Genomic DNA, 21,090 nt, shown 5'->3' with positions numbered 1-21,090 from the left:
GCCCCAGCCCTACCGTCCTGTCACATCTACGACCTGTCTACAGCAGGAACCCCGGCGAGTCCAGCAGGGTGCATCCTCAGGGCCCAGAGGACCTGCCTGCACTCATCTACCAGACTGTCTCCTGTGAGCACCGGATTTGCTCAAGCCAAGACACCCCCACAAAACTTGGATTCAGGCGGTTCAGCGATTGTGCACCAGGCGCCCACAGCCCTAGTTCGAGTGGCTCAACGCATGTGGAGGTCTCCAAAACGATCCTGATCTGGTGATCCCCGACCTCCACCTAAGTCCATCTGTATAGCATGCTAACCACTTGTGAGGGTGTCCAGGCACTTGGCAGGTGTGTAGGCACCTATCTCCCAGGTGCGGTTATTCGAATAGCCAGGTTTTCTGCTTTTCACAGAACTCAAGAAGCAATGAGGAGGCTCTGATGAGATGTGGGAGCTCCTTCCATGCTTTGGGGGGTGTGTATGTACGAGAAGGTTCGACCTCCAGCTCTGTTTTTGTGTTTGCGGAATACGTATGCTAGTGACACTCTGGCTGAGTGGAGGTACTGGTTATGGTGGTGAAAGTGGCTGTTTAGGGAGGGAGTTGTATAGTGCTTAGAATGAGTGTGTATGAGGATTTTGAGCTTGGTGCGTTTGTGACTGGGAAAGAAGTAAAATTCCTTGAGGTGTGGGGTGATGTGGGTGCAGCGAGGTGGGTTGGGGAGGAATCTTGCCACAGCATTTACGTTGGTTTGGAGCCTATTCAGGAGCTGTTTGGCAATTCCTGCCTAGAGTGCATTGCCGTAGTCCAGACTGCTGGTTATCGGGGTCTGTGTGATTGGTTTACTAGTATTCTCTAGTAGCCACATGAAGATTTTTCACAGCATCCTAAAGATGTGGAAATAAGTGGAGGTCACCGTGTTTACCTGCGCTGTCGTGTCAAGCTTGTTGTCTAAGATGATTCCTATGTTTCTGGCGTGGGGGTGTGGGGGGGTCATGGAATTATGTTAAGTATGAGTCCTGGAAGTGACTTGTGGAAGGTGGTGTGAAGGGTGGCTGCATATCGATTCACTCCTCGAAGCTCACATTTTTTGCATGTTTGAGAAGGACGCCTAATACCAATTTGTATTCTGGTTTGTTGGACAGAGGTGTAAGGATGATGGTGTATGAGAGGCATGAAACAGAGCAAGGAGTTTACCTGAAGGACATGGCAGCGCAGGTGGATTGCATCAAACTTCAAAGCAATATTAAAGTGGATTTTGTTTATTGTATGCCTGAAAAAGTAATGGAAAAACTGTAAGAATGGAGGAAGAGGCAGTAGAGTGGCAGTGGTGTTGAGTGCAAGAAAGTTTCCCAAATTATTGTACATAAAATACGAACCCATCACTACAAGAAATGTTAGGAGACTAATGTAGAGGAACTAAGGGGAAAACGCATCTGGAGAGATGAAATCCCCTCAGCCCATTCTGTTCCCAAATGGATCAAATATAAAAAAAAAATATGCATAGACAGTCCATGTTGAATAAAACGTAATCTGAAGCATGTGTAGGTGGAAAGTTATTAAAAACTTCAGCAACAAAAATAGTCGTAGCAAAAGTGTTCAGTAGCGGGCGTGCTCGCTGGTAGCAATCTTCAGTGGACTGGCTTCCTGTACCGTGAATGTTTCGATGGGTAGATAGGTCGTAGGACGTCTTTGCCAATGCATGCTGTTTCTCTGTGAGGATAATGGAGCCTTTCAAATTCATGTTTTAGAACTTAAGGCCAGGGAGGGAACTTGCTCTGCATCTTTGGGAATTGTTCAAAACTTCGACTCCTAACATTAAACCACCCCTTCCTCAAAGTTTACCACAACCATTTCTGAAGTAGTGGTATATGGTTTTGAACCAGTGCACACGAAGGCTGTTTGAGGTGTGTGTGTGTGCTTAACAACTTTCCTTAGACAGGTTGGTGGGCTTCCGTTGTTCTGAATAAAAGAACTGTACGGTCTCCCATACATCACTATGCAACCTTCCCTTTATCATGCAAAATTATTTTGGCTTGCTTGTAGCGAGACCCTTAAAATGCGTACCATGGTATCAGTTGCTTAACTTAACCGTATATTAAATATCATTAAACCTTTAAACCCCTTTCTCTTACAGCTGAATAATTCTGACCTTACATCCTTGGACACAAGCTTAACAGAAGCAGCTGATGCGTGTGTAAGTTGAATATCTATCTATTCATGCTTTTGGGCTGTAATTGTCCTAGATTTCACAATCAGTGCCAGTTAAGTCATCCCCGTGCGCGTTTTTCTCCTTTCTTTTTTACAATTACAATTTAGCACTTGCTGTTATGTTTGTATGTTTATGCATTAAATGCCTTTGCAATTTTTTTAACTAACCATCTTTGCCCCATAAGCAACTCCTTCTCCCACTTATGTTTTATGTGCAAATGGTTTTAAGAAGTCATTACTCCCAATAATACATTGATTAAAATAATATATTGAGTCTTATCGTCAATATTTGGTTTTCATGCAAAGTAAATGCATTTACATGAGCACTGCCTCAATAGTCTTTGAAGATGATTTGAGAGGTTAGACTGACATTTTTTGTCTGTGATGCCGTTTTCTCAGTACAGTTTTTTCGCAGTAAACGGTTATTTTCTTTAACAAAATGTTTGTTTCTTCTATAATTCTTTTTATTTAACATTCATCGACAGTAGAATTGTACAGTACAGGATGCAAAAAACTGCAGTATTGGGAAATACAGTGTGCGACAGTTCAGTACAACAGTGCAAAATAAAACCAACTACGGCATGGGGGGATCCTCGTGATCAATGCTATGTGGTGGGCTACAGATATCTCCCCTATAGGAGTTCCTCGGGCTCCAAATTCTGGACCACTTTCGGGGATAGCCCTGGGCTGTGTAGACAGTCTTTTCCCTATACATGAACCAGTCAAGATCCCCCTGCCAGGCCTCTACAGAGGGTGAGTGTGTAGCTCCCCACAATTGTGCAATATTCCTCTTTGTCACCATTAATCCCTAATGTAACCCAATGTGTGTGACAGCTATTTAGATCAGTGGGCTCCCAGATATTTAGGAGGCATCGACGTGCTTCTGGGCGGAGAACTGTCACGAGCACTTGATGCAGCGTGGAATGTCAAATCCTCCCTTCGTCACAGACTAAATGTCACTATAGCGCATTTACTCAATACATTCATTGGTGGGGCCCATAACACCAACACTCACTCTTACTTGATCTGCTCTCACGGGAAGGATAAGCTTTTCCAAGCGCTGTAAATGAAAGGAATACTTTTCTCCTAAAGAACCTTATTTACCTAACACATATTGAATATCTTTATAACTCACTGCAACTTGAGATATTCCCTTCATTTAATCAATGGATCAGTTAGTTGAACTTGATAGTTGGTAATCTAATCCTTCTGTTTTATACTCAATCTCAATCTAATTTCTTCACTAAACGACTCCACATTTGGTTATAATTCAAATCTTCATTTATCTAATTAGTTGTAAAAATTCAATAAATCATTAGTCAATCTGAACATCATATTTACCTATTCTGGCTATATTTCGTCCTCTAAGTCAGTCATGTCGAGGAAGATCTCTAATTCATCAAAGTCAAGCCGCCATTCAGTCTGTCAAAGATTCATGGAAACAGCTGTCCAGCAGTGTCTCCGTCCTCTCCGTCAGCATAAGGTCAGGAAAAAGAAAAGAGCGCGCAACTCACTATTCTATTGCCTTTTTATAATGAAATCAATGTAAAATTGTAACAACTATCAGTTTTAGACTGATCTCATTGGTGGGTTTGGGGTCGGTCGGTGAAGTTCTCACATAGTTCGTAAGGTTAGGTCATCGCACTTGCTTTTTCCGGTTTTTAAAGACAGTTCATTGTTCGTTGCCTCTTGGCTTCTCTCCTAGTATGTCCTTGGTGGGTACAGTTTGGCTGGGGTCAGGACGAGGTCACTGTTGCTGGTGATGGCGCAGGCGCACTTCCCCCAAAACCACGTGGAGCGTTGTCAGTCACGTCGAGTCAAAGGAGCAGCCATCTTTACAAAGGCCGAAATGGTCAACTTAAGTAAAACAAACACAAAACTTAATTAAAACATGGAAATGGCTAATAAAATGTTGAACCCTCACTAATTCCCTTATGTGTGTGTAATTATCTAGCATAATAGCAACATTCAAAGCGTTTATATTCTCCCAGTGATGTCATCTGGTGCGACTTACAATTACATCACAAAAGCAACATATATCATGCAATATTCTAATTTACTAATATTAGTATGCGTACATATTTTAGTTCACAAATGTTATTGCCCATGCAAATGCAAATCCCACGTGTAATTCATTTATTAATAGGGTTGATTAATATTCCACTTCAAACATTAATACCGTTATAATTAATTAATTATTCTAATTAGTATGCACATGCAAATTGGGGGGTATACAACATTTTTTACTACCTGCTCCATCAATCCCCCCTTTGGTGATTTTATCACCACACCATCAAAATTTTGTATTTCTTTTACGGAATTTCAAATGATTTCTTGCTTTTATTCATAATTCAGTTTCCCCTGTTTCTTCTCTTTTTGCTGATTTGTACATGCTTTCCTTAAACTCCTCCAATTGTATCTCTTCAAATTCTCTTTCTTGTTGCTTATCTTTTCTCCTCAACTTTTCCTGATTTTTATTCTTTTTACGACAAATACATCCTAATCTAATTACTAATATTATGAAAATTACACATGTAATGGAAATACTATTTTACCTAAAAATGTACTACCTAGTTTTATTAGGAAATCTTTAATAGCTGATATTTTCTTTCCAATCTTTTCCCAAACACCTTCAACCTCCAGTGGTGCAAATTCGTCATGCAATTCTGTAATATTTTTAATATAAATTTTCAGATCTTTACTTTTGTCAGGAATGTAAGTGCAACAATGTTGAACTTTCAACATTCCACAGACTCCACCCTCTTTTGCCAATAATATATCAAGGGCAAGTCGATTTTGCATTACCATAGCACGCATGGCAACCATTTCAGTGTTTACTAATAAAAATCCTCCAGCGTTGCTTGTTGACAAACGATCCACTACTGTTGAAAGTCTTCTAATTTTATTTGCATTCAGAGATATTCCCACTGCGGGTATCAATGCTCCAAAAATGTCACCCACAATTTCTGACCAAGATTCTCTTACTACGTGCTAAATAACTACCTAAACTATGCATCATCTCCTCCTCTATGCATATGAAAAATCTTTGGAAAAACCAGGCCTACGTAACATGTGTCATACCAATGGTCTGACAAACGATAATATGCCTTGTTACCACAAATGAAATATAACCCAGGAAAAACTGGATATTTTCCTCCTTTAAATCCCCATCCACCCATGATTCGGTATGTATCATGGCACTCACTATTCTCTACAAAATAATTATCATATGCAGTTTGATTACTTCTAATACACAATTTCCCTGTCTGAGGCCAATCTAAAGCCATAGTTGGGCTAGCTTCTCCTTTCAGATGTTTTTCCATTTCTACATCCCATACTGTCTTCTCCTCGTTTCCATCAAATGCTTTTCTTTGTATTTTCAGTCTCCTTTCTTCAACCATATCTAAAAATGTCTGTTCCTCTTTCTTTAAACTGCATGTCAAAGTATTCTTAAATATATATTCTAATGTTAGTTCTTTAGTCTCTAGAAAAATATCACCTAATACCTTTGCAGGTTTTACCTTGTTTAGCTTGTTAATTACTGGTACTTGTGAAAATATAGTATCTACATCTGAAAAATAATATTCTAATTTTCCTGTTTCATAAAATAAACTAGCTATTACACTACATGTTATTCCATATGTTACTGGAAGGTGGTGATAAGTCACTCCCTCCGAAACAGAGGCAGGTAACTGCATAGAAACGTAGCAGTCCCTTACGTCCATTGTCTTTACATATTCATACAACAATTTTGAAAACACATTATTAGAAAAATCAGTTATAGACTTGTCTTTATGTAAATAGTTTTTATCTATTCTAGTTGGAACTACCTTTGGAATCTTTTCAATATTAGTTTTGTTTTCACTATGTCCTTCTAGTGTATCTATAGTAACTTTGAATGAGATCAGGAGAGCAAGTATGCTCCATAGAAGCATTAGTAATCCTGTACAACAACAATACATTTTACACCATCTGTTCAAGAATGTACATCTACCTTTGCTACTATCTATGTTTGCCTTCTTCGCTAAAATGGACCGTGTCTTTTGACTTAGCCTCTTCTACTTCACAACTAGTTTTCTAACCCGAGGCTCTAAACACCTACTTGGTTCTACCAGTTTTTGTCTGTTTCTCTTTTTCTGTGTTTTATTGTCTTTCCATCAGTAGTTGTCTTAACTCATTCAGTTTGGCATTTCATCATCTTTCACTTTTCCTTCGTGATTCTTCGTCTTCCTCAACCACTTCTGGTATAACCACCTCTGGATTTCCTTGGCTATCCGCCTCTACTTTTAGTTCAGGCAGGGCCACATACGTCCATTCTGGTGATTTTATACTTCTGGTTAGGTTTTCTTATTCTTTTGCTCTCCTTCGTTTCAACAGTTTCTTCGTCTTTTGATTTATCTTGACTTGTCACTTCATTCACCTGTACAGCCCTTGGTGAATTTACTCGTGTCAGTCGATATCTCAATTTCTTTATTTTATTCGGCCAAACGTCTTCTTTTGCAGCTCTTTTCAATCTACTTCTTTTATCATTCTTTTCGGCTCTCCAAGCTCTCTTTCTTAGAACTCGACCTTCAGGTATTTCATCTTCGCTTTCCTCTGACTCTGTTTCAACTTGCTTTTTTCTCTCAACGGTTTCCTTTTCCACCACTTGTTTTGTTTTCCCTACTTCTGTCCCTCCTCGAGTCTCCGACACGCAATCTTCCTGCTGACTACTTGTCCCTGCTTCTAACTGCATGTTGGCGTTCCCTACACCTCCTCGGGGGTCTTCCGCAATAATCTTTCCCTCTCTCTCTGTATCTGGCACCTGTCCATCTAAATGTGTTGTTTCAGGTGGAATTTCTCTCAATCTGTCATCTGGCACCTCCTTTTCATTAATTTTCTTTATCGGCTCTTCACTGTCTTTTTCTTTGTTCTTTCCTTGTTCTTTCCTGGAACATTGTGCTCCTTGTTCGGTTTCTGAGTCTGAACTGGTATCAGAAATCTGTAACATTCTCCTCAGAGAACTACTTCTGGGAACAAATGTTAAGACTTGGTTCTGCTTCCCCCCTTTCAAGGTTTTCTTTTGCTTTTGGTTCTCCGTCATCTGACTCAGTACTAGATTCTGATTCATCAAAATACTCTCTTCCTGTGCTGTCCACTGGATTTGGGATTCTCAATGTATGGCTTGTATGGATCCAGTTTTTCAGTCCAGCACACTTTACAGCTGTTGTTGTGGTCAAGATAACTTGTCTTAGTTTTCCCCACCTTGGAACCAAACAGTTTCTTCTTCTGTGGATTTTTATCCTTACCCAGTCCCCTGGGCTCAGATCATGGGCTGGCTTCTTTTTAAGGGTGGTGGCATCCGCTCCAACCTGATGAAACACAGAATGGACTGCGTCAGCCAGGCTTTTACAGTCTTCCAACACCATGTCATCAGTTATAGTCATCAGCTTGTTGACTGGTATAAACACGTGACGCATGGCTTGTCCCATGATGATTTTATGGGGGTTTAACCCTGTCGTTCTGCCTGGAATTTATCTAATAGTCATGAGTACCAGAGGCAAGACATCAGGCCATTTCATACCTGTGGCTAAACACATTTTCCCTATCCTGTTTTTGATAGTACCATTCATCTGTTCTACCACACCAGAAGCCTCTGGTCGGTAGGCACAATGGAGTTTTTGTCGTACATTCAATGCTTCACAAATCAGTTTTATGATCTCATTATGGAAATGTCCTCCAATGTCTGATTCAATAGTCACTGGGAACCCAAATCTAGGGATAAATTCCCTCAAAATTAATTTTGCCACTGTCATCCCATCATTTCTTCTTGTTGGAAATGCCTCAACCCATCTGGAAAATAGACAGACCATAACCAAAACATACCTCAACCTGTTATAGGGAGGCATCTCAATGAAATCCACTTGCATTCTGGTGAAAGGCCCTCCTTCTCGACCTATTGTTCCTAGACTCGCTACTGTCTCTCTCCCAGGATTGTATTGTTGACATATTAGGCATCTTTGACAAAAACTTTCTGCTACCAATCTGAATTTTGCATTATACCAGGTCTGCTTAAAAGACCTGATCATAGCATCTCTCCCTATGTGTCCCTGACCATGATACATCCGTGCCATGGTAGACAACATGCTATCGGGCATAACTGGTCTTCCATCCCGATAGACCCACACATGATCCTTCTCTCTTGGTGCACATCCTGCTTTTACCCACTGCTTCATTTCCTCATCTCCGGCTTCTTCCTGCAATTCTTACTGCTTCCCATGTTCCCACAGTGTTAGTAAACATCAATGAGCAAGAAACACTTCCCTTTCCTTAGCCCGATTGACCGAATTCTGATTACGTGCACAATATTGAGCCATGTCATTGGCGTATTTGTTTCCTGTGGCGATATAATCACCACTACGACTATGGGCAGCACACTTTATAACAGCCAATTGCCTCCTGTCTCTGAAAACAGCTTTCCTTGTTGCCATCACCGTTGCTCGCAGGGTGAGTGAGCTTCAAGCTCTTTCTTCTAAGCCTCCTGTCTGCTCTGTGCATCCGAACAAAGTGGTTCTTAGGACTAGGCCCTCGTTCCTTCCTAAAGTGGTTACACGTGTGCTGTCCTTCTACCTTGACCATACAATCATTTCCGGGTGGATGATCAACTCTTCGTTGGCAACGTGGGTGTCAAGAAAAGTCAGGCTGTTCAAAAGCATACCATCTCTAGATGGGTTGTCCTTTGTATTAAAATCTTTTACGCTTTGGCAAAAAAGGAACCTCCAGTGGGGCTCCAAGCTAATTTCACCATAGCTACAGTTGCCACCACTGCTTATGCACATGGAGTTCCACTCCTTGACATCTGTCAGGCAGCCACGTGGGCATCCAAGCACACGTTCACCAGACATTACTGCCTGGACAGCCAAGTCGTGGCAGCTATTTTGCCCGTTCTGTCCTCCAGGACTTTCTGGTGTGAACTTGGTTCGCAGACCCTCCTCTGGTGTTGGTATTGCTGGGGTATCTACCCTAAGGTAAGGAATCTACAACTAACTCTTACAGATGAACAAGTTTTTTTTTTTTTAACACAAATGTTATTACTTTTTGTAGATATGATGAAAAGTACAGTACATTTGTGTAGACAGGTATATGATGAGTCATACAATTCTTAGCGGATATTGACAAGGTGTTATGACATTTAGTAAGACTACAATGATTGTCTACAAAATATTCCTTCACATACATAGGGCGCAGAAATGATTAAAGCGGAGTACTGCTATAAGATCTAACATGCAACATATATACAGAATCAATATGTTAATCCAAATCTGAATCGTACTGTCTACTATTTCCTGATTAAGCATCTAATCTGTGTCAATAATAAAGAAACAACAATAAAGAACTGTGTTACTAAAAACTAAGTGTCTGTTTCAATTTCCAGCGGGGGAAAGGTCTAGGCTGGTGCACCAATATCGGGGGAGGGAAAGGGGAGAGAGGAGGAGGGAGAAGGGGAGGAGGAGAGAGAGAGAGGGGGGGAATGGGAAGGGGGGAATGGGAGGGGGGGAAGGGGAAGGGGGGGAAGGGGAAGGGGGGAAGGAACAGGCCGCAATTTTGTCATTACATCAGTCATCAGTGACATCTACATGTTGTATTTTTAAATGTTTTATCATTTGAGTCCACTCTAAAGATATAGGTTTCTGTCGCAATCCTCTGTATTCTTTGCGGTACAATGTTTCTCTCTCAGCAGTGGCCCATTTTATAACTTCCTCCCGCCATTGCTCTTTGCGTGGCGCCCTGTGAGATTTCCATTGCTGTGTGTAAGCCTTTTGGCCAGCATTAAGATGAGATTCGTGAAGCGGCGCAGTACTTTTGCTTTCTTGGGAAGGGGGGGGGGGGCATAGAAGGTAGGCGTCAGGGGTGTCGCAAGAAGGACGCTCAGAGAGATATGTCAGGCCTTGTAGAACCTCCGTCCAAAATTCCACAAGGGATGGGTAGGACAAAAACATGTGCATAAAACCTGCGTCCATGCCGTGACACCTGGGACACTCCGATGATGAATCAGGGTACATGTGCTGTATCACCCGAGGTGTGAGATAGGCCCTGTGTAGCACAAACATCTGTATGGTTTTTAGTGGAACATTTCGGGAAACGCGCCTGGGATATTCAAGGATCTGTACCGATTCCCTGTCTGTAAATTCTCTAGACACCTCGGCTTCCCATTTCTGATGAATCGTAAACCAGGAAACTCCCAAATGTGGCTGTAGGCCTCGATACAACCACCAAACTAGGTGACTGTCATGTCTCTTATGTGCAATGCTTGTAGTAATCGGAAGGTCGGAGGCTCTTTCTGATCCTCTAACCAGTACTTACGCACATATTGTGTAACCGCGGCATGCGTCAAAAACTGTGTTGGAGGAGTCGAGTAGGTCTGTACAAATTCTTCATGAGGCATTAAATTTCCATCTAAAAATAGGTCCCCAACAGTTACAGCACCAGACTCTATCCAACCGCGTAATCTAGTGGCAGACCATATTCCCAGCAACGTGGGTAAGCCACACAGGGGTACATTTGGGGCATATGGTGCCGGTATAGCAGCATATCTCATCGCCAGTTTCCAATAATGGAGTGCAATATGTAAAAGAAATGAGGGTCTTTCACCTGAGTTTCTCTAGGGCATAATAAGGATTGTGGTGTCCCAGCCTGTAAGCGTTCAGGAAATAGATTATGGCCAGTCACCCAATAAGCTAACCATGGCCACCATGGAATATGCTTTGAAATCTGGTGTTTCCATGCCGCCCTCAGTAGTTGATTACTGCATTTTAGCGTGAGCTAGTCTGTGACGGCCCTGCCCCCAAAGTAACGATATCAGTAACGTATCCAGCGCTCTATAGATCCAGGCGGGAAGGACCACGGGCAAATTCGTAAATTGATGCAGTAGTCTAGGGAGCATAACCATCTTAGAGACGGCTACAGGGCCTGCAGTAGTTAAAGGCAAGATGTTCCAAAACGCTACTTGGGTTATGAGATTATTAAGTGACCAGACATCATTTCCATCTATGGTGTCCGAAGTAGTTCTGTGGGTATGTATCCCTAAATATTGAGAGGTAGTGGGTTCTACCCTGAACTGCAGTAGACCAAATTGAAGTGAGGGGATGTATCATATAAGGAAAAAGCCACTGATTTAGAGGCATTAAGGCATAATCCGGATATCTCCAAATTGTTCAAACAGCAATGTGATAGGTGCCATATTCACATGTAAATCTGCAAAGTAAAGCAACATGTCGTCGGCATATGCTGAAACGGAATGGTGTAGTTGGCCCACCGGAATGCTATATGGTGCCATCCTAGCTGTTGTGCCAGAGGTTCTAAAGCAAGCCGTGTACCCCGAAACACGTTATACGCTGGAGAGATATTGGTACCGGGCTTGGCCCTTGCCGTAGGTCTAGTATAAAGTAGTTTCACCCATTCAATAAATGCTGAGGTAATCCCATATTTAATCAATGTTGCCAGCATATACGACCAATTTAGAGTCAAATGCCTGACGGATATTTAAGGAGCGGCAACCCGCATGAAGAGAATCAGGTCGAGCAGAATGCAAGATGGCATAGAAGCGGCGTATGTTCAAGGAGGTGCTGTGTTTGGGTATGAAACCACATTGGTCTGTGTGGATCAAAGTGGGGAGTAAGGGAAGCAGCCTCGATGCTTGCTAAGAATTTTATATTCTGTGTTAAGAAATCGATAGGGGCCTATATGCTGTAAGATCTAAGGGTGACTTATCAGGTTTCAACAGAGAGGTCACTATCGCCTCTCTAGTCGTGGGGGGTAAGGCATCCTCCTTCAAAGCCATAGTCCGATGAACAAGTTAATTACCTACAGTAACGATGTATCTACAAGAAACATAGTTAAGTTATAGATTCCTTACCGCCCCACACATCTGAGAACTGACTTTGAGGGACAGGGACTTCCTTGCAGGGCCCTAGTTTTAGCCCACCAGTGGTCAGTGTCTTGCATGGCTCTCCACTTCTTGCGTGGAAAGTTGTCAGAACTGACGTCAGCATGCAGGGGGGGGCGGCGTCTAAATAGGCACCGCAACGTCATCCTGGTGAACACGACGACTGACGCAGAGTCGACCGACGCCACCTACTGACGTGCAGGGGTACTGCTCAGAAAAAATTCTCCGGATCCAGTCTGGCGCCTGGGGGTAATTCTAAGGTTAAGGAATCAATAACTAACTTATGTCTCTTACAGATACATTGTTACTGAAATTAAGTAACTTGTTCTTCAGGGACTCCAGTGGAAGGTACATTGTGGTGGTAGGCACTCTTCACAAGAGATCAGTAGTGTTCTATAACACATATGCATTTTATATAGGTAATTAGGAATTATTTTAACCCTTTTTAGATACACTGGCTCCATATACAGATCATGATAGTGTACTGTTGGGGGTTTCATTTGTATATTGGACAAACTAGATCGCTCTAATGCAACAACTAATGTACGCTGCAGCAAGATTTTAAAGTCACAGTAAAGAGTCGGTGCATAGGTACCTCACTTGGGGTTGCCCAGCGACTGCGGCATAAAGCTTTCCAGCATCTTCGTGGCCACAGTTCCTACCAGCCCTGTGGGTCAGGTGCCAGCAGGCGGGTCAGTCCATCAATCCCCCCAGCAGACGCAGCCTCCAAGCCCTCCTATTCTGGCCATTTACTATCAAGAGCATCCAGTGGGAGGCAGGATTAACCGTCCCTTGCCCCACTGGCAGTCTATAACATCAGACAAGTGAGTTTTGCAGATTGTCCAGAGGGATATACCCTCCCCTTCAAGACTACCCTTCCCTCCATGCCACCTCCATACATACAACAGGCTGACAGAGGACCACCTATCTCTTCTCCACCTGGAAGTGACATCTCCTTTGACCAAAGGAGCCACAGAGGGTGCCGACGCTAGAGGTAGGTCATGATTGCTAGTCCCGCTACTTTCTGTTGTCCAAGAAGGACAGAGGCCTTTGTCTTATCCTTGACTTGAGTTCTCTCACTTTCTTCCTCAAGAAGGAGAAGTTCAAGATACTCGCTCTTGCTCTTTTCCTGTCTGCCCTGGACCCTGGAGACTGGATGGTGGCTTTGGACTTGCAGGACGCTTATTTCCATATTCCCTTCCTGCCTGCCCACTGGTATTGCCTGCGGTGTGCCGTGGGCCACAAGCATTTTTAGATTGCTGTGCTCCCTTTTGGTCTCACCAGCACCTCCCTGTTCTGGACATGGTGCAGTTCCGGGTCTATCCTCCTGAACCGTGAATCCAGGATATTCCGGCTATGATACTGATGTTTCAGCCTCTGTCTTGGATTTTGGTTTGACGGACTATGAGGCTGATAGGCCTCATGGCCTCGTGCTTGTGACGCATGCCCGTTGGCATGTGTGGGCTCTTCAGTGGGACCTGAATTTTCAGTAGGCACATGTAGGAAGGTAGGATCCTTCTGCATGTTTACCCCCACTTTTTGCCTGGTGTTGCTATGTTTTCTGACTTGTCTGACTGAGATCCTGCTAATCCGGACACCAGTCTCTGTGCTTCTTCCCTAAATTGGACATGGTGAGTACTTAGGTACACTCCAGAATGGCTACTGTGTACCCTTTACAAGTCCCTATTACATGGTACTAAGGTACCCCGGGCATAGGTACACCGGGGGCTTCCCATGGGGTGAAGCATGTATTATGCCTCACATGAGAGACCACTCAAATTGTGACTTCAGGCCTGTCATTGCAGCCTGTGTAAGCTAGTGCTAGCACCACTTACAAAAGGTATAAGTTTCCTTATATCTGAGGTCACTGCACTTAAAACCTTTAAGTCACCCCTAAGGCTTGCCTTTCAATTCGGAAGGTTGGGTGACGGGTCCGAAGTGTGAGGGTGCCACTGCATGAGCCGGGCACCCCTACAACCTTTGGAGTCCATTCTCCCAGGTTGTAAGTGCATCAGCCATTACAACATATAAAGTGGCCATGCGTCATTACGCGACGACCATCTCTAAACTGGCTGTAACGAAACATGTTGGAATCATACCCCCACACCGTAAACGGTGTGTGGGTATGATCCATGCACTGTAAAGCTCCTCTGGGAGGCCCTCACTGCTCCTGGTACCAGTCTTCCAGAACCGGGCAGCAAGCTAGGGCTGTTGCCAGCCAGAGACAAGATTCTGCCCTCCTGCTGCTGAGCCAAGCTTGAGTAGGGGAAGGCAGAACAATACGTATGACCAACTCCAAGACCGGGTTTAGTGTATTGGGACAGGGTGGGGGCGCTTGCCAGTGCCACTAAGACTGCTTGCATGGCACATTTGGTGCCCTCCCTGCATACTCCAGTTCAGGCTCCAGTTCTGGCACGAAACTGGACAAAGGACATGGCAGTATCCTCCCCACTGTCCAGCCCCACGTCAAGGCGGGACCCCTGAACCGTACCAACCCTTTCCTTAGGGTACTTAAGGGCTTACCTGTGGGTGGGTCCCTAGATTCGTCGTGGGACAAGATTCAGATCACATATGACTTTGACTTCGACCGCTGGAGTTCGCTTTTGGAACTGAGACTGCAACGGGGAAGATTCCTGCTTCTCCTGGTCTCGTTGTCCTGCTGGTATTCTGCAACCCACTTACTTTGAAAGGCTCAGCATCAGAGGTGGTGGTGCTGCAACTCCCTCAAGGCCTACACTGTTTTCATTCCGAGTTTGAGCCCAGTATCCCTCGTCGGAAACGCTGGAACAGAACCCCTGTGCACTGCGACGACTTGCCGTTGCCAAGGCTTGTTGGCTCTGTCCTCCAAAGATCTTCGGGCTCCAAGAAGCACCAACCTCAAGCCAAGATCATGGCCCTCACTGCTTCCTCTGCACCATGGCCCGTCATTGGTGAGCTTCTTGAGGTCCTCTTGTGACTCCTGTGCCTTCGGCCTGTGGGTCCTCTTGAGGGTATTCTTTGGCTTCCATGGGCTCCCCTGCTTGCTTGGGGCCTGCTTCAACTTACCTGCTTGTTGTGAGTCACTTGGACCTTGTTGGTCCAGACACTGCACCTTTTTAGTTGACCCCATTGGTTGCGGCTGCTAAGGCTTGTTGGTGCCCCTGCTGGACCCTGACCCCTTGGCCCTCGACATCCGACGAGGGACAGCTTGTGAAAGGCTCCTGGTCTTCTACAGTGCCGCCTTTTCCGCACACCTGAAACTTTAAGGACACAGTCAGCCTCTCCTGTATCTCCGACAATGGTGGACATTCAGGAGGCATGGAAGACTCACTCCTGAGTGGCATAGACTCGGTCCCCTCTGCTTGCAGGTACCTCTTATCTTGAATCCATCTTTGGGTTCCACTGGACTCCAGTGGCATCTTTCCTCCGTTCTCCATTGTGGTCTACGGCAGTTTCCGACGTCACTTGACACCTATGCACCCGGCGCTGCTTTCGGAATTCCTAGAGGTACAGCGTCAGTTTGCACTCTCACTTTGTTAGAGGCAACACTTTCTCTTTTAGGTCTCAATTCCAGATCGGTTCAGGTACCTATTGGCCAGACTTTTTTTTTCCCAGTATACATATGGGGCTTTGGGTCAACCCCTTCGTCAAGATTATATGGCTTTGTTCTCGATCGCCTTTGTTTCCTCTTTCTAGTAAATTGCCTGAGCAGCAAGGATGCTGCTCCTAGTGGGGCATTACATAGGAATCTACCAACTTACTGATGACCTGTAACTGAAGACATAACTTAAGGAATAAACCCGCAACCATAATCAACATGGCTTCCTTCCTCACAACACTGGCACCGATTAGAGAAAGAACCTGCTTGTGGAAGAAAATTTAAGAGCAACCAAGAGTAAAAGAAGCACTGAGGAAACTAAAAGTAAATGAAGTGAAAGCCTGAAGTGGAGAGGAATGCCCTGGAAGCATCATTAGTGTCTGTTACATCCAACAGCGTGCAGTCCCCTAGTGTGTAGGGAGTTTGACCTGCTTAACATTAATGTATGCTGATTTATCAATTTTGACGATTGTGTAACTCGTGCCGACAAAGGTGGACTCAGGAGCAATGAGTGGAGCTAGATTGGGGACCAATCGCATGACCTATTTCACCTATTCCCCTGAGAACCCATGCGTATTTTGGGACACTACCAACAAAGATTCCTGCAGTCAAATTACAAAGTGGATTATTGTGCCCTCATTTGGACTGGAGGTAGGCTTTATGGTAATTCAGTGACGATCTGTGACTTGGGGCAACAATCAGAGCCTTATCTGAGTGAGTACACTGCTTACTTTGCATTGTTAATATACAAACTGAGTCACTGCAACAGCTTGAGCAGCAGAACTGCTTGGTGATCGCTTGTTAAAGCATCAGCGCATGCTGTGAAGGTGCAACACCAGATATCTGATCGTTTGAAGACCTCCAGCTGTGGACAAGTAAGCAGGCTGGTTTCCAGGCAGCAGCGAGTACACTGTGGAGGTGGAAGCTCTGGCATCAGCACGAGCAGTTTCAAGCCGCGGAAGAGTGAGCAAACTGTACTATGCGATCGCCGACCTTTGCATGACCTTGTTTTTACGTCATCACGCCGAATGTGAGGCGCCGTCTTGGACCAGGGCGCATATCATTAAATTGCACAGAAAACTACGCTTGGGAGAAATTCATGCGGCAACCGATTGCTTTGAGAATCGCACGACTACTAATGCGGTTGCTAGCCATGTGGAAGACATACATACTGCAGGACGTACACTTGGAGTTCGGCGCTGCTTGTAGCCTGGAGGTGGAACTTGTGCAACATTAGTACTTTTTCATGTCAGTTCAATGAGAAGTGTGGTGTGTCTTTGGTAGGATTTTCAGGAGTGGGTTTCCGTGGGTGCTGCCAGAGTATGTTTCTATGCCTTGCCCAATTTCTTTAAAAAACATTTTTTATTGGTTTGTTGTAGGCAAGAGTCTTAATAAGTTTTAATGATGATCCCATGTGTTTAATTCTTCGGTCCTGTTGTTTATGCAGAAGGGGTGTGTGTGTGTTGAAGGTTTGGTCCCTGGTCCTGCCATGTGTGTTTACGTGTGATGCAGTAGAGGGTAGGAGAGAAGCCCCGGTCCTGTGTGAATGCAGTAGAGGGTAGTAGAAGCCCTGGTCCTGTTGGTCCTGTGTGAATGCAGTAGAGGGAGAGTGTGAGTTACCCCTGGTCCTATTGTTGGGTACAGTAGGGGGCTAGTGAAGGGGATCCATGGTCCTGAGGTGAGACCATATTTTGAGTATCCACTGGTCCTTATGTGAGACCGTGTTTTGAGTACTAGACTGTGTTTGTTCTGTAAAATAATGTGGTTGATGGGAATGTGTAATGGGTTTCCCCTGTGTTGGAGTGGGAGAGGGTGTGATTCCTGCCATGCGTTTACGTGTGATGCATTGGAGGGTACCACATTTCTAGTTTTACTCCTGGTCCTGCCTGGAGATTTATTGTTGTGTTGTGGGGAACATGTGGTTAGTTGGGAACATGTGGTTAGTTTTCCCTGAAGTGTGAGCAGTAGAGGGTGTTTTGTGTTCCCGGTCCTGCCGAGAGATCTAAATTGTTGTGGAGGGGAATTTGTAGTTGGTTTTCCCTGATGGATTAGCAGAGAGGTTTTGAATTATCTGATTAACCTTTTCTGTTAATTTCGTTGGAGTGGGATTTGTAAATTTGTAGGACGTATGGCTTGTGGATTTTACCATTTTACATCTCATCATATTTTCTGTTGTCTCTGCAAGGGAGGAGATGTGTTGTATCCTACTGTTTGGTGTAATGCATCCTCACCTTTGTTGTTCTCTTCCCTGCTGCTCAGCCAGTGTATGAGGTCATTGGTATGTTCAGGGTTTTGGTGTTTAGTTGAGTGTCAGTTACAGTCCATGGGCTGAGCAGCAAGGATGCTGCTCCTGGTGGGGATTTACATAGGAATCTACCAACTTACTGATAACATGTAACTGTAGACATAACTTAAAGAATAAAACTTCAACTGTAATCTACATGGCTTGGCTACGTGGCCTCCTTTCTTATAACACTTTACTTGCATTCAGAGAGCTACTTTTTTCTTTTAAGCACTTTTTGGGCGGTTTTTGCATTTATCGAACTCATCCGAGTGTGCCGATTCCCCATTCAGTTTTTTTGTCCACCCTTGCCTGATGCTTGCTATCCTCTACCCCGTTCATTTTCTTCCCGTCAATCTCCTCCTTGCTAATGTTTTCATATCTTGCCCACTCTTCTGTGGCCCACTTGCCCCTTCCTGCTTGGCATCCTCTTACTCCACCCACTCCTCTCCCACTGCCTGTGTTTTTTTTGTGTGCGTTTTTACTTCTTGGCGCCCCAAGTTCTATTGGCAGGCGCCCACCGTCATTATTTTTTTAAACTTTTTTAGGATGGATGCCTGTGAGTGTAAATGCATGTGCATCCACCACTGCCATCTTTTTATGGGTGTGTGGAAATCTTAAAAATCCATCTAAAGATGGCTGCTGTGGATGCACTTTCATTCATGGCAGCTGTGTTTGAATGAATTTGTGAAGTGTTAAAGCCATACATAAATGGCTGTCGCGGAGACGCATACATTCCCCCCCATTGGCAAAGTAAATAGGTTTCACTGCTGAGACAAATTGGCTTTGCAAATGCTTCTGTTTTATAGTTGATGGTGAAAACAGATATGTTCGAGTTATATGAGCTGCAGATTACACACTTGTGCATAGATCGCAATCTGGTGTTGGGCCCGGATGTTTGCAGTTTGTTTTTCCTCTTGGAAAGTCTTTGGAAGTCACGAGGTCGGTGACTCCTCCTTTGGATCGTATTGCGCATGGGCTTCGGCTCCATCCTCAGATTGTTTTTTCCGCCATCGGGCTCAGGTGTAATCTTCGGGCTCCAGTTCCGAACAGCTTGCAGTTCGACGATCGACGCGCAATCCTCACCCCAAATCGCGGTACTGTTTTGATCGACGATCTCCCCACTCGACGCGCCTTCTCATCGGCACAGACCTTCGGTTCCAGTCGTCGATGGCGGCCTTCGGGCCTCTCCAAGCTCCGGTCCTGGCTAATGGAAAGGACTCCATTTAAAAAGGGCCCTCAATGTGGGTCCAAATTTCCCCACACCGATCTCCACGAGGTATGCAACCTCTGCCTCTCCCCTGAACACGAGGCTCTAGACTGTCCGGCGTGTAAGCCCTTCCGGTCCAAAAAGACTATTCGGGACCGAAGAGCCAGAAGAACCATGGCGCACTCCTCGACGACGATTCCGGACGACATCTTCGGAGAAGGCATCAACGCTCCAGAAGAGCATTACACCGACGAGGGCCTCGTCAGTGCTTCCGTAGCCGACGACTCAGATGTGGAGGACATCACCCCGGCGCAGAGGGTTGTGAGTACTGATCCCCCCCCCCCCCTCCCACACCCTTGCCGGCACCGAAAAAGGCTCCGGTCACGCCTTCGCCTCCGGGCCTAGGCAAGACCAAGGACACTGCTTCCAACACCGCACCTTCGGGCCCGGTAAAGAAGCCAAGCAAGCCTTCCGGCAGCTCGGGCTCGAGCCAGCCTACCGTCGGTGCCGATAAACACGCTTCGGCACCGAAAAAGAAGCCGACCTCCATCTCGACACCGAGCCCCGCACCGAAGCACTCGGGGTCGAAACCCAGCTCTTCGATACCGACACCACCTTCGGTGCCGACCAAAGCACACAAGGCCACCGACACTTCGAAGCCGAAACCCATCTCGGCGCCGACCAAGTGTCCGGAGGTTCCCAAACCGGGTTCCAAACAACGAACCGGCACAGAAAAGCCTAAAAAGCCAACGGACCTGAAGCCTCCGGCACCGACGGACCGACACACCTCACCAGACCTATTTACACCGGATCCCTTGCAAAAAACACTCACCAAGGATCCAAAAACTGGACATTTCACACTCTCTACCAAAAAGAGACATTTGGAGAAGCCTGCTCCACCTCTGAAGAGGAACGAATCTGCTACCTCTCCGTTCAGAATACCTTCCCCACCTCCTCCACCTTCCCCACCTCCACCCCCCGCCTTCTCCACCCCAACCTCATCGTTCTCCGACCCCTTCTCCACACGATGATGTTCACGGGGACCCATATGATGACATAGGGGATGTGCCCCAGGACCTACCGACAGGGGACCCCACCCCTATAGGATCCCCAGACCCATGGGACGATTACAATATCCCTGATATCCCCAACGTCCCACAAGACGATCTTTACCCCTCCAGACCATCTCCACCGGAAGACTCATTGGGGTTCAACCATTTACTGCAAAGGGCGGCACACTATCACGGGGTAGACTTGCATACCGACCCCGTGGAGGAAGATTTCCTCCTCGACACATTCGACACCACACATAGGTCCACCTCCATATTGCCTATGCTCAAAGGAGTGGTAAAGCATGCGCCAGAAGTTTTTAAGGACCCAGTTAGGGCCAGGGTCATTAACCCGCGCACCGAGAAAAAATACAAAGCTGCCTCCACAGATCCCTCCTACATCAGGGGGCCAGCGCCACTAGATTCTCTAGTGGTATCCACCGCACGTAAAAGGGAAAACTCCCAGGCGTCAGGCGAAGCACCACCACCTGACAAAGAGTCAAAACTACTGGATGCTTCAGGAAAGCGTACTGCATCACAAGCAGCCAATATAAGGCATATCGCCAATACTGAAGCGCTATTGGCCAAATATGACAGGGCACAGTATGACGAGTTAGAAAGCATAATGCACCACCTCCCTGAAAAATATAAAGCTAGGGCCAACGAACTACTTCAGGAGGGTTAAACTATTACTAACACCTCCATACGTTGGGCCCTAGATGCAGCAGACACAGCTTCCAGGGCCATCAATACCAGCGTCCTCCTCCGTCGCCATGCTTGGCTAAGAATATCAGGGTTTAAACCGGAGGTACAAGCCTCCATCCTTAACCATCCCTTTGACCAAGAACACCT

At 45.3% G+C, this 21,090-nt stretch overlaps 1 protein-coding gene across 2 annotated transcripts in view; it reads left to right on the top strand.

Moving 5' to 3' along the window:
* LOC146829602 (heat shock factor protein 3-like) overlaps positions 1-21,090 on the top strand; it is a 370,027-nt gene that overhangs the window by 311,069 nt on the left and 37,868 nt on the right. For both annotated transcript variants that reach the window (XM_085608309.1, XM_085608307.1), the window contains exon 11: positions 2,123-2,182. In XM_085608309.1, coding sequence (XP_085464435.1) covers positions 2,123-2,182 — 60 coding nt within the window. The remainder of the gene's footprint in view (positions 1-2,122; positions 2,183-21,090) is intronic.

This window comes from Triturus cristatus, chromosome 5_2 (genome assembly GCF_964204655.1).
Source record: "Triturus cristatus chromosome 5_2, aTriCri1.1, whole genome shotgun sequence".
Taxonomy (NCBI): domain Eukaryota; kingdom Metazoa; phylum Chordata; class Amphibia; order Caudata; family Salamandridae; genus Triturus; species Triturus cristatus.
The sequence above is the reverse complement of the archived record's forward strand: the minus strand, read 5'-3'. Positions and strand labels throughout refer to the sequence as shown.